This window comes from Dysidea avara, chromosome 7, assembly GCF_963678975.1.
Source record: "Dysidea avara chromosome 7, odDysAvar1.4, whole genome shotgun sequence".
Classification (NCBI taxonomy): domain Eukaryota; kingdom Metazoa; phylum Porifera; class Demospongiae; order Dictyoceratida; family Dysideidae; genus Dysidea; species Dysidea avara.
Window position 1 is genome coordinate 30432482 of NC_089278.1, and position 18032 is coordinate 30450513.

At 35.9% G+C, this 18032-nt stretch overlaps 2 protein-coding genes across 3 annotated transcripts in view; one reads left to right on the top strand and one right to left on the bottom strand.

The window, feature by feature from the left end:
• Window positions 1-14214, top strand: part of LOC136261051 (eukaryotic translation initiation factor 4 gamma 2-like) — a 46561-nt gene extending 32347 nt beyond the window's left edge. For both annotated transcript variants that reach the window (XM_066055016.1, XM_066055017.1), the window contains 8 exons: window positions 657-709; window positions 1131-1229; window positions 1282-1340; window positions 1949-2060; window positions 9360-9401; window positions 10041-10095; window positions 12003-12124; window positions 13912-14214. In XM_066055016.1, coding sequence (XP_065911088.1) covers window positions 657-709; window positions 1131-1229; window positions 1282-1340; window positions 1949-2060; window positions 9360-9401; window positions 10041-10095; window positions 12003-12124; window positions 13912-13974 — 605 coding nt within the window. In that variant the 3' untranslated portion in view covers window positions 13975-14214. The remainder of the gene's footprint in view (window positions 1-656; window positions 710-1130; window positions 1230-1281; window positions 1341-1948; window positions 2061-9359; window positions 9402-10040; window positions 10096-12002; window positions 12125-13911) is intronic.
• Window positions 14215-15357: 1143 nt separating this feature from the next.
• Window positions 15358-16287, bottom strand: LOC136261161 (uncharacterized). The gene has a single exon (XM_066055133.1). The coding sequence runs from the start codon at window positions 16285-16287 to the stop codon at window positions 15358-15360; it is 930 nt and encodes a 309-aa protein (XP_065911205.1).
• Window positions 16288-18032: the final 1745 nt, after the last annotated feature.

Genomic DNA, 18032 nt, shown 5'->3' on the forward strand with positions numbered 1-18032 from the left:
ACATGTGTACATGTAAGGACTTGGAAGCATTTTAAAGTGTCTTTTTATCAGAAACCTGTTGTGATTTAAGCAGTTTTAACATATATGGGCATTTGTATAAACTGTATTGGTCGTCAAGGTGTCATGTTTTGTATTTGAAGCAATTAGTCTTAAAATTGTGTTCGTGCATAAGTTGTTTGGAAGTGTTTGATAAAGTGTGTCAAGAATTTGACCCTACCATATTGCCTCGAATCATAGCCTGTCCTGTATAAACATCTGGTCTCATTTAGTCGCTGGTAGGGTATGGAGCCTAAAAACAGAAGTAAACGCCTGGTTTGGAATAAATTCTGGGTCTCAAATAAATGTCTAGTGCAGCCAATTTTGTACAGTGCCACAAATGACAAGGATTAACAACAACAAAATGAGAGCCATTGCATGGCAACCTTGAATCTGTGTTATAAGCTGAGGAATACATCAACAAGAATACAACTAAGTTGACTCATGATTGGTAGTCTTGTATATAGTCTTGTATATAAACACTGCCAGTCTCATTTAGAAGAAAAAAAAGTTGCTTGAAAGAATCATTAAATTCCCAGGCCATAATTCAAGACAATGTGGTACCTATGTATGTAGGATGTTATCAATTTGTATTTATCCTGATGAATTGTTGTATACAGCATCAATACATGGTCACCACACCATCGTGGAGCTATTAGAAACTCATTACAAAGTGAGTGGGTGTATATATATACAACCAGGTTAATTATTTCTTATATATTATATTTCATTACCCAACTGAAAGTTTCTGTTGTTTTTGTTATTATTGACAAGCTATGAGTTTTACTTTGAAGTTCTATTTTGTGAAACTATGTAAATCCTGTTCCAATGTCCTGCTAGTAACAACGGGTGACTAAAATATGCTTGCGTAAAATAATGCTAGTATTAATTTTAATTAGTGTGAAGGTGATGCTTTTAGGTGTATCACAGTATACGTAGTTTATTGTGAAATATTTTTATTATGTGAGGGCAGACATTAGACATCTTGTTAATCCATATTAACTTGGTACACAAGGACGGGTGTAGGAATTACAGCAATCATTTTAGGAATATGGAAAATTAATGTAAAGGTATATCTTGTACCATTGTACTAGAATCTTGAATTTCTATATCCATTGCGGAGGATTGAAAAGGAGTTAACTGCTAGACTCAAACAAGAGAAAACTGCTCCTCCGATCTACAAATGGATAAAAGTAAGCCTAGTTCCTTTAACAACATAACACATGTCATTTTTGTGTGCTTTAGACAAACGTTGACTCATCCTTTTACTCAACATCAGATTTTGTAATGGTTTTAACTACTTGGTGAGTACATGTCCCTATCAAAATTGATTTCTTTGCACTAAATACAAATAACATAAATTAGCAAAAAATATAGTGACCCAAACTTTACAAAACACATTGTAGAATTTAGTTTCATAAATTCGATGGCAGGTATATGGTTGAACTGTACATACTATGAGGTACCTAAGGTTGGTACAGTATAGCCAGAATGCTACTCTATTTAGGTTAAGGTTCTTTATAAGTTTAGTTTTTATAAAGTGAGGACCACTAAATTTCAAAATGTATGAGGTTTTTTTAAATTTGTAGTTACAGTTTTTCTGTGTGCATTCTTCATGCTTGTGTGCATTATTTGAGTGAGAGGTGGACAATGAAAGGGCGTATAGGAATTGAGGTACATGAAACCTGAAGTTTAACCAGTGCTAATAACTAGTGATCTTACGATGTTCAAAGACAAAAATACAATTGTATGAAACTTACATAGATAAATATCTGGGCTTTCAGGGGTATAGAATTTCTAATAAAATATAGAGGTCAGTAAATTGTCTAGAGGAATAAGGACAAATCTCATAGTATAGTTCAGTAGGTCATTAAAGTACAATAGGTTACCCATGTTCATATTATATTCACAGCATATTAGAGCATGTTAGCAGCTCCACCTGGCTAAGAGAAGACTTATCTATTGACCAAGTACCAAGCAGGCAAGCTTTAGAAGATGAGGAAAAGTTAATTGGCACATTTAAGGTAAAATCTCTTGTTAATACAATACATACATAGCAATGGATGTAGAATTATTGTATGCGTACAAATTTTTGAAGGATATAATTTTCGCGGATGCTTCACTTTCCGCGAAATTTTCATCCTCGAAAATTAACAATTGTTAAGGTTAGCTCTATGCTTTCTATTAGACAACCTCAGTGAAAAATGACTGATCCTCGAAAATAAAACCACGAAAATCTTGAACTTCGTTGATCCGCGAAAATTACATACCTCGAAATTTTTACATATACAATAAGTAAAACCTATCAATTAGTAGCACTTGAAACTTCCTTTACAGTGTCATACAGGTAGTGCAGTAGACCCTTGGTTATCCAAACCTCAATGTGTCTCAAGCAATAGTGAAAGCGTTCAGATAAGTGAATAGTTTGGATTACTAAAGCTCATACCTTTGTTGGGGAGTAAAGCTTGAGCTCTTTTTTCTATTAAAGTATGCCACTATTTTAATATACATTCATCTAAAATGTGCTGAAGAGTATTCGACTAGTGTGATAGTGAATCAAATACAGTGATGCCAACCAAAGAGTTCAAATATCCAATTATTCCTTTCAGCACTATTTGTGTCCCTTTTTCTTTTGTTAACAGTGCAAGACTACATTATGGGCCACTAGTATATCTGCAAGTGTAGGGGCCGTGTGACCGTTCACTACTTCTTATTCCTAATCAAACTAAATCCACGATATCGTGGTATAAAGAAAGTAGACAGTATCAAATAAACAGATACTGCAGTTTAACTAAATAATTGGTATATTGTTTAGCACTACACTACATCCATACTTACATACCTTAAGTAGCAGTACATTGTGAAACCCAATATTCTGTACATACCTACACAGTTTAAGTAGCAGTACATTGTGAAACCCAATATTCTGACAAATTATTACCATGAAAGTGCCACATGATAATACCAGTCAGTGTCTTGCCCACTCAGTGAAATAAGAAATCAAAATACAATTGTTGATCTTCCTTTTAAAAGAGCTTGTGCACATGTATAGCTTTTATCTGTTGAGGAAGTGATGTCGGTCAGTATGATAATGTACACACAAGTAAACTATTGACTAAGCCCACTAGATTTCCTGTTCTGTGTGTCTGTCCACACCCATGTGAGCATGAATGGTTTTACTTAGGAAGGAAAACTGTTTACAATGCACATTAAACTCATCGTGTATTAAAAATTTCTGGAATAAATTTAAAAGTTAGTATACTAAATGACCATGATAGATACGTATGTAGGTCCAATGGATTTTATTGTATGTTTGTAAATTGCTGATGCATGTGTTCATATGTTGCTGCTATAAGTCAGAAATCATGGTACACATTTAGAGTGTTTGTTCATATGGAGAGCTTTCTATCAGAATACTGTGAATACCAGTGAAACATATTAGGCAAGTGTCAATTGGTACGCAGTGTTACGTAGTTGAGAACACAATATGCACATTTTAGTAAGATCACACTTGAATTTCCTGTGCTAGAAGCCATGCTTTATTGATTTTATTTGCAGGAAAGGTCTTGAAAAGGTTTCATACAGCAGCTTTTAGTAATCATTCAGCTACGTAGTATTTTTTTATCAATTGACATGACAATGGTTTTCAAGAATTTCAGGATGTTATAAATTATGCCATCAAAACAATACTTAATCAATTTAATGAAAATCTAAGCTGTTTACAAGCAAGCATGGTGAAAGTACAAGAGTAAGGAATTTTTTTTCTTAATGCCTTGTTCACGTTTTCATAGCCTAGTCCATCGTTAGTAAACTTCGTTAAAGGAAAGAATGGAGCCAACATAGGACTATATAATTGTATGATAAAACATGCACAACTGATGTAGACTATGTTCTGCTCACTACACAACCGTATACATGGAAAATGATACATGTTGACCTGTAACCAATCTTCTTACTATATACAACTGTGGTAGGCATGGTTCGAGAGTCACTCTGATTATCTCAACACAAAGCCATTGAAGTGTTGCTTTGCTAATCTAAGTGACATGATTAACAAACGGTGATTCACAGTATATGTGCAAATTCTAAAAATCAATAAACCACATAAACAACAGCTTATTCACTAATTAAGTGCACTCTACCTGGGGCAAGAAATTTGACTAATGCCACTAGTTGGCATTTGTGTGATTAAAACTACATATGTTTTGGAGCCATCTTTTATTGGGGTGAGCCTGAGTGAGCCCACACTAGCATGAGTACAATGTATATTCCATATTTGATCTGTAGAGTCGAAAGTGTCCTGAACAAGTACAAAATTAACTAGTCCTATTAAACATCACATGATCAATTTGTTTGAAATTATTAGCATGTATTTTACAATTAGAGCTAAAACCAATATTCTAAAGAAAAACAAACAAACCAATTGGGTAGTTGGAAAAGGCAGATACAGTCGGACACGGACATGGACATGGATAATTTTAAAATGCACTTTTACAGTTACAAAACAGTTATTTTTCATACCTAACGTTGTTTTTACAGCAGTATTCGCTTCCACACCCAAGCGTCAATCTTGTCATAGCACTTATCCATATATAAGCGCATGTGCGAAGGATACACTAACACTCTAAAGACCATATAGTGTTGTATACGTGCTCTAGAAATCTAATTCAGAGTCATATAGATTAATCTAGCATGTCCCAACTAGGGCTGAGCGATACTACCGTTTTAGCGATATATCGCGATATTTTGAAAGTATCAATATCGCGATATTTTGTTATTACTATCGTGATACCATGCCTGTACATTACTGTCATTAAAAACCATTTGTTATGCAGTACTAGGCTAAGAATCCTTATAAATGATAAAGTCCACCCATCTGGTTTCCCCTGCAGAGAGGTGTGAACACCATAACAACCTCAAAGCATGTGTTACAATAACTGTTACTGTAAACAAGGATGATAGTGGCTAGTTTGCTATCACCTATAAGGACTTCCTGCAGGAATGCTGAGCAATACATTATGTGGCACCAGCTATGATTGACTTATTTGTAAGTATCATGAACTATTCAGTATCGTGAATAGTGGCTTTAGTATCGATCGTGATACTAAAATGGCAGTATCGCTCAGCCCTAGTCCCAACCTAATCTCATAGGCCAGGTCCTTGAAACCCTCAACACTTGCTATAAATGCCTGTGCCTTATACTAAAAGGTGTAAGATTGTGGATTTGGCCTGCTAAGCTAAGTTGCATGGGGCATACAAGCTAATCTCTACGACTATATTAGATGTTAGAGCATGTGTACAAAACTATAATTATGGTCTTCGGCATGCTGTGGAATGCTGGTCTAGTCCTTCGCACGTGCGCTTATAAATGGATAAGCGCTATGACAAGATCGGTGTCTGGGTCTGGAAGCGAAGACTGCTGTAAAAACAGCGTTAGGTATGAAAAATAACTGTTATATAAATGTAAAAGTGATTTTTGAAAATGTCCGTGTCCGCATCCGACCGTATCCGCCTTTTCCTACTACCCGAACCAATTTGCAAGCAAACTAACAATCCAATATTCTGTACTTTTACAAGTAATGTAATTTGTAAGCTTTTGTACACAATTTGTTATTTCTGTACTTTGTCATTACAAAATATTGTAAAACAATGTCTTTGTCATGTAGCTACAATATAATCAACACCATACTATGTTTAGGAACATTGGAAAATCCTGAAATGGAAATGTCAGCAAGTTATCTGCTGGCTTGAAGTATCGCTCTCATCAGTTTCGTCATCTCCTGATTCAACAGCAATCACATCATCCATATCATCTTCATTGTCACTGATCTCAATCATCTCATTCTCTTTTGGCAACAGACATAACTATGCTTGTGGAGCTGGTGGCTCCTCTTCAGTTAGACCCAACTAATAGGAATTCTTGTTAAGAAACACCAAAGCATCTACCATTTCTGGTGTAAGTGCACACCGTTCTGCAACTGAGAAAACCCTCTCAGAGGGTGTGGAGGTTGCTGGTATTGCCTAAAACTTTTTTGCCAAATTGGAAAGGCGAGGAAATCGACTACTATTACTTTTCCAACAAGCAAGTGAATTTTCTTTACGACTGATGGCCCACTCCTCAAAGTATGCATCAACTTCATCTGACATAGTTACAGTTGATTCCACTTCCTCATCATCACCAAGTAAATGATCTAAGACACTCTTTTGCTTCTTAGCAGATGGCCCACTCGCTTGTGCTGTACCAGCAGAAAATACAGCACTGTCACAGTCAACAACTTTGTCCATCAAAACACTCTTCAGTTCTAGTCGCTCTTCAGTAGAAAGAAAGGCCAGCTTACAGAATCATGGACCCAGTGCTGCAGCTAATACTACAGGGGAATCTATTTCAAGGTTTGTCAAATTGAAGCGTCTATCCAACTGTTCAGTCGGATTTGTTTTGATTCTCCTCACTGTTGGACTATCATTGTCATCAGGGCTCAGCAGCTTTATGTAAGCCGAACATTAATGGCAAGCACCACAAAAGAGTGGAATACTTCTCTCCAGACAATGTGGTCGTCACTTGATCTACTGATTCCAAAAGGTTTAAAATAGCCTTCACTATAGCCCACTGATTGTCAGTGAGATCATATGATCTACGATCATTGTATCTTCTAAATACAAGCAGATCGGTTGCTTCAATAACACAAGCCTTTGGAACATGTAGAAAGTGCTATTCCATCTAGTTGGTGTTTCTTGGATGTGTTACACGCAGTATCTGAAACCGAGAGGTTTTTGCTTTCTCATAAGCCCATCTGTAGCTAAAGCAGAATGCTTGAAATGATGATGACATTTAGCAAGCAATCTTTGCATGCTTTGATTGTCCACAGCATGTTTAATAGCATTTTGTAAGCTATGAACAGCACACACAATACTCTCCCACTGAGCAACATACCACAAAATTTTACCTGTATATACTTAATAATTATGTTGATAAAGATAGTTGAATTGTGGACAACAAAAGCTATATGATTTGAATGTGTAATAATAATAGTAAATCATAAAATCAAAATTATCAATTATAATTTCCCCTAAAATGCTACCAGAACGCTTTCATTTGTTAAATCATGCACTCACCAGCTGAAACGGCATTAGATGCTTCATCGTGAACAACAGCTGACACACTGTCCATATCCACCTTGTAACACATCAAAGTTTCTTGAAGCTTTTCTGAAATAGAGACTGCCGTGTGGTGTCCAGGAAAATGTGTTGTTTCAAGCACACAAGAAGTAAGATTCCAGTTTTTATTTATGAAATGAGCAGTGGTTGTAGCAAATGATTGGGTTGCTCTACATATATCTGTAGTAAGGGCCATGGTGCTGCCTTGAAGTTTGGCTGTAATTGCTGCTTTACCATCCTTTCTAATCAATGAACTTGAGTGGGTTAGCAGAAGGAGGTTTATAGCTGGGCACTAGAAAGCTCAGAAGCTCTTTTAAACCATCATCATGGATGATAGAGATAGGTCGCATGTCTTTCCATGCCCACTTAACTAATATACGGGTAACTTCTTTCTACATATCGACAGTCCATGCCACACTGAGACCACTAGTGTTTCTTGGTCTTCCCTTCATAGCAAGTTAAGTAATAGATAGCTGCTTAGCAGTTGGCTGTGAATTGTCTTCCTCTACTTGAATATTTGACTTGTGAAGTCAATCTAAATATTGCTTTAAATTTGATGTAGTCCCTCCATTGTATGCCATTGTTTTGTTGCACAAAAGACAAACAGCCTTTTCTCTCGCGCCTAAAATGCTTCCAGACCGGTGACCGAAGTGGTCTTTGCAAGGACACTGTACCTAGCACCAGGACCACTAGTAGTATCTGATACAGTTGCAGTGTCAGATGTGTCAACTGAGGTCACTGCACATGGTTCCACCATTTTTTTCTATGACAAGTTTCTAATTATGAGTTTTCGAATTTTCAATATATCACGAATGAATTTCGAATAGAGTTCGGATTAGAATATTCCGTATATTCATTTTAGCCCTATTTACAATCACGCAAATATTTATATACATAATGAACTCTATACTTCTAATCACTACAGCTATAATTCTATCACATTAGGTTGCACTGAAGAAACCTGATGTAGCAGGTCCTATCAAACATCATATGGAATTATCAATTCCAGAATAAAACGCACTGAAATACTCAACACTGCACATGATTTTTCATTCGTGTAACAATAAATTATCTCTATAGCTACTAAACTAGACCATCACCTGATGTGTAATTTCAATCCCACTTTAGCTCCTGGATTAGCAATAAATTATAGTGATTGCTTGTCAGGTAGTCTCCCTTGTTCAGTCAAATGATCGCTACTAGCTTATAAAATTCCATTAGTCAGGGATCACATTGCATGCTTTACAACAATCATATAGAGAGCAGTGTATGATATTACAGTTAGTTATTCTAGTGAATCACAATAAACTGTCCAGAATATATAGTAGTGTTGTATGGTGAGAACTTGATATGCACATTTGGATAAGATCACTAACCTATTTTGGTTTATATGCTGAGTGTGCAAGACACTGACTTGTAGGAAGTGATATATGAGTAGTTTAACAATTTATCATGTGGCACTTTCATGGTAATAATTTGTCAGAATATTGGGTTTCACAATGTACTGCTAGTTAAACTGTGTAGATATGTAAGTATGGATGTAGTGTAGTGCTGAGCAATATACCAATTATTTAGTTAAACCACAGTATCTGTATTTGATACCATCTAATTTCTTAACACCGCAATTCCTTGGATTTAGAAAACGGGTCTTTATGCGTAGCTTCACTATTTATATGAAACAGTGTAGGATATGGACTGATGTTCAATAATATACTGCAGACAGCTTGCCAACATAGTTCTGTCTTCAATAAAAAATTTGCTTTTGTATCTGAATGTAGTAGTAGAGATCTATGATTTTGGCATCTAGCTAAGGCATACCGATAATATAGTTGTACTGCAATATCAAACATACCGTCGACAAAATATCAAAATTACTCAGTAATGTAATGTAATGCACCAGTGGTATAGTCTTGGTAACTGCTCATTTGTTGATGTTTTCCACTACACTGGTAATGATGTTTTGTGTAAATTTTCAAACAGTGTTAGCTACAGAAGTACAACATTACTAATTGAAAGTTTATATTGGTGAACATGATTTTCACATGCCAGTAAATCGTGACAGTTTTTTTTAAAAACCAGTGCCTTGTTTTTTTTTTAAATATGTGTGCATGCGTGCGCGTATGTGTCTGTCTGCATGATGGTAATGTTGTCCATGTATCATTGTCTAGGTGCTCGTGCAGAAGTTTGTCCATGACAGTATTCCACTGCAGGTATAGTATAATATGATGCAATCAATAGCATGATACTGAATGTATGTTTTGTGTAAACTAAACTTTGTACCACTGTAATCAGGTAGATAGGAAGGGGCAACTGACCTTGTCCCTTTTAAAAATGTCTGCTTCTTGCCAGTAAAGTCTCAAATATCATCAGTTACATCTTTTAAAATGGGTTAAAGTGTTACCAGATTCAATCTCATTATGGCGTGTTGCACAAGATTTTTCTGGGAGGGGGGCATTCCACAGGCTCCAAACTACGCATTATTATGCAAATGCCTTCTCTCCATATCATAAAACCCTATTTTGCTTCAATCCAAATTGAAGTTCTAGAAAAATCACTGATAATGATATTATGTTGTGATGGTCACCACTCATACTATGAACTACATGTCTTGCATACAACATAACAGATATATGCTACATGTACATTGAACTGGGAGTCCATGAAACTATCACTCTAGTTTTTATATGTAATGATTTCACCATAATAATTACCATAGTTGAACTTGTTAGTTTTGTGCTGCTCTGTGGCTCCTGACATAGCACAGAGGATTATAGAGTTTATATGGTACTTACTTATGAGACGTGTAAGTGATTGCAAATAAAGCAGACATGTTGTATCTCCTTCTGTAGATCAGTGCCATATATGCCACACAGTTGTTCTGTCATAAACATCAATTTCCTAAGGGTAAGAATTCACAAGTTGTGCATATGTACATGAAGAATTTTTACATGTGACAAGTGCTAACCAACAACATATGTTATTTGTTGCCACATAATTACATACCAACTTGTACTAGACAGAAACATTTTACAAAAATGTATCCAATGGAATTTCATCTTGTTCAAGGTAGCTGTTAATAATTTTATAGGGCTGTTTAGTAGAAGTAATTTTGGATTAGAACGCACACTAGAGCTGAGCGATACTGCCATTTTAGTATCACGATCGATACAAAAGCCAGTATTCACGATACTGAATAGTTCACGATACTCACAAATAAGTCAATCATAGCTGGTGCTACACAGTGTATTGCTCAGTATTCCTGCAGAAAGTCTTTAAAGGTAGCATCTAACTAGCCACTATCATCCTTGTTTACAGTAACAGTTATTGTAACACATACTTTGAGGTTATGTTATGGTGTTCACACCTCTCTGCAGGGGTAACCAGGTTATGACTTACAAGGATTCTTAGTCAACTACTGCATAACAAATGGATTTTTCAATGACAATAATGTACAGGCATGGTATCACGATAGTTAATAACAAAAATATCACGATATCGATACTTTCAAAATATCGCGATATATCGTTAAAACGATAATATCGCTCAGCCCTAACGCACACCCCAACAATCAATTACGTAACAGAAAGGGACGGAGTTGGTCATCATACAGTATGATAGTAGGAACCACAAAAGTTTGGGCATGGCCCATGAAAAACAACCTCGCCCAAAAACCTGCCTCACTTTTCCCTGACAACGATGAAGAAGCAGTATTGGTTAGCCCAAACAAGCCTTCAGATCAACCTGTCACTTTCAACAAACTTTTAAAATAGATTTAACGGAATTTTCTAGTGACTAAAACTGAATAACTGACTGATGCCTTCAGACAAGCGTAACTTGATAACAGCTAAGGCTACAGGCTTGATGTTTTCACTGTTCAATGTCACTTCAACCAGACACGTGCCTTTTGGCATACCACAGTATGTACAATGCAATTCTTCATGGACTTACCATTGTTCTCGTTTGTGTCCCATTTGTCTTTGCTAACAGCAAAAGATGTCGATTTGGTAGTAGCATGTGATGGCTTTCCTTCATAACAGAAATCATCCATATTTTTCATAGTGGCTGCTTTGATTGCAGAGGTACTTTTCGAACAGTTCTTAATTCGTAATGCTGTTTAACAGGTTGGACATAGCTGACAACGAAGCATAATGGATACTTCACTTTTCAGATGATAATTGGTAGCTGGGGCGCACAGTACCATTTCTTTCTTTTGATGCGGTATGCATGGGTTCACTAGTCATAATAATTTTATTTTACAAAAAAAAGTTGACTAACATGTACACAAAAAAATTGGAATTTTCAACTAGAGTAAGATCATAACTGAAAATTCCAATTTTTGTGTACTTGTTTTGCTTTGTTTTCAGCTATACTATTCCCGTTACACAGTGTTGCAAACAAAGAACAGTACAAGAAACATCTCTACATGGACAGCATATAGCTTTATTTCATACTTGAGTATGTACATCTTGGCTATTATGCTTATCACCTTATTTTCTGTAGTGACTGGATTGAGGAATTTTTGGTTCCAGAGTTTCTATTCAAACTACAGTTCTTCATAATTTAAGTAGCTACTAAACACTTCTGGATATACCAACTAGCTAATAAATATCATTACCAAGCAGTTTGCCAACTCTATTCACTCTAAAAACTAAAGAGTCCTTTGGACACCAAAATGTCCCAAAATGAACACCATTATCACCAGTGGTGTCCGTATTGGGACATTTTAGTGTCCTGTAGGCACTTCAGTTTTTACGTTGTTTCTACGAAAAAATCACACACCACAAATTTATAGGATTGTTATTTCCATGTAGGACTGCTTCTCCGAATGTTCTCCCACTGGTATGATCTGGATGTGATTGAAGAAGATGCTTTCCTGAAGTGGAAAGAAGATATATCTCATAATTTTCCTGGAAAAGGGAAAGCTCTTTTTCAGGTAAATAGTGTGATTGGTTGTTTTGTGGTTTTCATTGGAGTAATGACTGACATAGTTTCGACAGTTTGTCAGGATTTCTTATCTGATCAAAGTTTAACCAACTTTGTTGAGAATCCTGTTTCACAAATTATTATATTTTTGATAATCAAGGACAGCCACAAATTGAGTAAATGAGTGAAACTTAATGTTCTCAATAACAACGAAAGCGTACATGAGAACGTTACATGATTGATTAATATGAGATATTTCAGTCGTGCATTTTTTTTTATGATGATGACTTGTTCCAGCAAATATTCAGTTACAAATACAAAAACAATTTCAACAAGCAATTGCACTGTTAAACGATGTAAAGTGTCTTTGCAGGGTGTTCAGATATTGTTATTAAATGCAAATTACTCTGTTGATGTTGATGTGTGAATATCAACTCACCAATTGACAATGAACCAATGATTGGCGTGGCTTGGAACAGTTGCTTCCCCCCCTCCCCCCCATGAATTTGCCAGATCTGAAACAAGCAAACCAAATGCTCATTGGTTTTTTACACTTACATTACTACTGTTACATGTTACAAAACAATGTGTAATGTATAACAGATGAAACAAATATCATTACCCTCAGAAGGCTATAACTTACCTGTTACAACCTGATAAGTAAACTGTCTCCATTCCCAGTCTCCGATTGCACAAATCTCTGTGGCATTCTCACTACAGGGACAATCTTCACACATCATCCCTTACTTTTGCCATACTGTCCCTGCTATTGTTTCATCTGACATCTGGTGTACAGCAAACTGATGCTGGTTACAAACTGTGTTATTGATATATACACCATACATATTATCATTTCTGAAATATGTAACATTGTATAACTTTGAGTGTGTACCATGTAGTCATCTTGCACACAGATAGTATGGACCTCGTTTATCCAGACCTCCAACTTTTCTCATTGACCAAACAGTCTGAAGTGCTGCATGTATATACCAGCTGGAAAGCATCCATTCAAAAGCACTGGCATGTAATTAATTAATTTGTTGATGGTTTGGTTGATTGATTGCCAGTTGGCATTGCCATGGTAACCACTGATTATTTGTTGATGGCCACAGGCCAAACCTCCTATAGAGTATACAGTGGGGTAGCACCTACTTGTGTTGAAATGCAAAATGCTGTATATATACTATTGACCATTAGTATCATTAAGGTATATACAGCTATAGTGGATTACAGTATGTTCACGGTGAGATGAATCCTCAAAAACATTTCATAACTCATGGATGCAGTTACACACGATCTTGAAATTTGGCTCATTTGTAGTACTGCTTGACCCGCTAAAAATATTTCAAAATCTTTTTGTTCAAATGTTTGACATAATATTTACGGCCAATCAAAATTTTCACAATACATTTCCTATTGGGAAGCCATATAAGTACAGTGTCCATTACAGCCCTTCCCGATGTATTGGAGCCAAACCATACGTGTCCGTTGTTGACACCTTTGCTGTTACCAATAATCATCTGGTTGGCTGAAATGTTAACTCTGTTGAGAAAAAATCCACTTTTAATTTGTAGCTGTTTTTTCAGGATTCAGCTCAACGTGAACATACTATAAGTAACTGTGTGTATGCATGCATACACTATTGAAGTTACTTATCCATAGTTATGAACAAGGCAACAGGTTCGGATAAACAAGTCCAGTTAATACTACGTTGTACTGATTTTTTTTTTTTAAATGTTTTAATTATCTTTATAGACTTAATTATGAAGTCAACCTGTAATGTTTGCTATCACACAGGTCAATCAGTGGTTAGTGTGGCTAGCTGAGCCAGATGAAGAAAGTGATGAAGAAGAAACTTAATTTTTTCCTCAATAATTTATTTATTTCTCTGCAGCTCTATTGTTGCACAGTCAAGCAATAGTCAATTCTTTTCTCCAAAGATTTCATTTCACTAAATGTATATATTATGTTTAAATAAAAAAATGTCTTTATATTATTGTATACAACATTAATATGTTTTCTGCTATGTGTGACTGTACGATTCTGAATGTAGTTAGTGTATGTCTTGTAACAGAATAAGAGCTCATATGTCAACTGAAATTGCGATCTGTTTTCACAATACCTATTGTACACGCAATGGGGTTGGTACGACATATTCATCACACACAGTGCACTATGGTGACAAGCAACTATGCTGAACTTTGACATGACTGCATCACATGTCACATTGTAATTTGATATTGTCCAAGTATGTACAACATTTTTTCTTCTCACTTCTACCAAGCTTTCAACTACGTGCTATGTAACTTGTTTCTGAGCAACCATGAGGTATACTGAGTGTCACAACCATGATCATCACATCCAATAATGAAGTGAATTTTATTTTGGTTGTCTTGTATGGCAACCACTGAATAATAATGCTTATAAGGTGATCCGATTGAGGCAGGTTATACTGGTGTTGATCCAGACTTTGGCTTACACTTTGGAGCATGCCAAGTTCCTACTTGGTAATCTCCAGTGGTAATCACTCTCCAGTGGTGTTTCACTGTTAAATCTTACCAGAAATGCAACTGAATCCATAGGAAGTAGCTGTAATATTAAATATCAAAATATTACATAGTTTAAGAAAAACCTGTCAGCAGTTCAAGATGAAAATTCTATATAGGACCCTTCGAACATGCCCTATACCGTACAAATGCATGGTTTGTAATACAGAAAAAGTTTTAATAAGTGCATTAGAAACTATAACTCCAGTTTCCATGGGTACTTTCATGAAGCAATAACACCATTCATGACTGTAGTGCTATGTGTTATTGGATTCTATGAATGAAATATCCCTCCTAGTTTCGTTGTTTTCTAAATAAACAATTGTTGGTAACTTTTCACTACACCTAAACAACCACACATACATACATGGCTATATTGAGAGGTTAGGTACACACGGTATCAAGAGCTCATAATTATTTGTATGGTACTCAGCCATCAATCTTGAAAGTTAGTACAAATTGATAACAAAAAAATGCTACACCATATTTAGCAATACTATAACATGAGGTGTGGCAGTCTGTACCACAATGAGCACATGTACCTCTCCTATTATTAACTGGCTCTTCATTATTTCACTATATGGTGATTTAATAAATTAACACAATTTAATAGTAATTTTCAGGTGTTGATTTGACATTACAAAGGGTTAAAAAAATTCTGTTCTGAAGTGCATACATTTAAAAAGGTTGCATATTACTATCTGAGTGGTGTGTAAGTTACAAGAAAATATAAACAGTCATTTTTGAGGTACTGGCTTCTGTTTACTGGGTTATATTCTAGTGCACTGTGTGTGATGAATCTGTCACACCAACAACCAAATTCTGGTTCTGTCTCATCTATAACTCGTTGACATTCATATCCACCATCTTTGAATACGAACTCCTTTACCGTTGAGTGTGCTGAATTTGTGATGTGGTTTAAAATCTGTACTGTAATTACTCCTTGAAATGGCCACTCGAGTTCATCATCGTGATCACCCTTCACTAGGGAGACCACTACTGCTACAGCATCACCACTGCACCATCCATTGGCATCCACTCTCAACCTGAACTGATATCCTTGTTCATGTGTACAGAAAACAGGAGAGTACCACTGTTCATTGTTCATCTTCTTTTGTGCAAACTCACTCATCATAATAATCATCGGTGCTACAACTACTTCGTCTTCATCTGCGTCATACGACCCACTGGAATGCACTGAATTGCTGTCATCATCTAAATTCAGCGAGGCACGCTTATACTGGCATTCAAAGTTGGTGTGTTTATAAACGTTTGCAAGGCTACCACTCCAGGAGCACCCGAAGTTCTTATTTGGACAAAACACGTCAAGATGACGCGAAGCATGGTGGTTTTCTGGCGTTGATAGAGTTACTAGATTATCGTCCTCCATCTCCACTTTACTAGGAATATCGTCAATGTCATCCCATGGACAGTAGGGGCAACAGATGGCTGGTTCGCAGTCCATCATCTTCAACAAATCGTTAGCGGACAGTCGACAATACGGGCAAGTTATTTCTTCGCGGTAGCCGTCAAGGGGCGTGACACCCTTCGCTGGACTTTTCAGAACACCCGCGTTGTCCAATGATGCAGCGGCCATTTCTGGGGCACTAACAGTTCTGCAAGACATTGTGTTTATGTTGATAAGGAGGAGTTACGAAAGTCCCTTTTTATACTTATTAAAGTTACGTCATGCTACGGCCAGACATCCACTGCGTGGCATCAGTAATACGTACCATGCAACTGATACTAATATATGGCAATGAAGTTGATATATGCCAAAGGTGGAATAGTTCCAGAGCAAGCCATGCCTTAGTAGTGTAGCATTAAAGCATGAATGCTATAATAGCGGTCTAGAGACATTTTGTGAGTCAAGTCAGTTCATAATTTCACATGCAACTATTTGTATAATACTGGTTGAGTGTTTTGTGATTTGTATGCATAAAATTTTATTTATAGCTACAGAGTGTATCAAATTATATTCTTTGTGCTGAGTAGTTATACACTGTAAAGCACTACTAAAGCTATGACTGATCTTTATTAGCATGTTTGATACCTTGGTATATATCCCCATTGCATACATGTGCTGAAATTGAATGTAATGAATATTATTTATTTATCACAGCTTAATTGGAATTATTATGCAATTGTTGTTACTTGTATTATATTATAGCAATCAGCTATAATGAATTTACGCATGCTTCATGGCTACAATAAGATGACTATGCCACACATACTGGTGTCTTTTTTTATGCAGTGATGCAAAATTGTGATGATCTTTAGCATGCATGCATGCAGTATATATATATATATATATATATATACCAATTAGGGATGCCACGACATAGAAATTTTTATATCACATGTCATAGAGGTTTATGTCACGACATGTCATATGTCACGACATAATTAACGTTTCGCAACTGAAACTGTTATTTATGAAACTGTATAGTTATTTTGATTTAAACATGCAAAAATATCAACTTAAACATCAGTAATATTAATTATGACATCAACAACCAACATTGCTCATACTTATTTGTTAATTTTTCTCATATTTATTGTATCAAATTTGATCAAAATGATGGGAAAGTGTGCATTATTAGGAGATATTTATGTCACGACATAAAGAAGCCTATGTCATATCATATCATGAAGCTTTATGTCATGACATGTTGTATGTCACGACTATCGTGGCATCCCTAATACCAATATAGGTATAGCTATATATAGGTGTATAGATACCAGTTTACAATTGCCATATATGCAGTTAAATGCTTTTCATCATATGTAGCATTACATGTATACTAGCTAGTAGCCTTGGGGAACATTCACAAGCTATGGTATGTAAAAGTTGAGCTGAGCCCTGAAAAATGGATATTTCTTTCTTATGTGAAATAACATTTTAAGCAACCATATGATTATTGCTGACATTATAAAGGTGTCATGAACTGACATGCTTAGTTTTGTCCCAGTACAAGTTGGTGAAGAGATGCAACCAACGATACACTTTTATGGCTTCAAAGGGTGAAATTTTGGGTTGGTCATAACTATTGTGTCTTGGACATTTGATGAAAAGATATTTTCTAGCAGGTGTGCTATATGCATCGTGGAGTGCAAGAACCACAGTGAAGTGACAATGTGTAAACGTAATAACGTGACTTACCTTGTATAGTATAACAATACAATTATGGATACAAATTGTGTAATGAACCTCAATGTATATACCCCCATAATTATTCCAGGTATGTGCATGCAATCATGATGTCTACAGTGCTCACGCATGATGTCCAAGGTTTAATTGTTTTATTTTGTATAACATGCAATGTTAATATTGTTATGTGTGTATTTATTATGCTCAGGATGTATATCTTA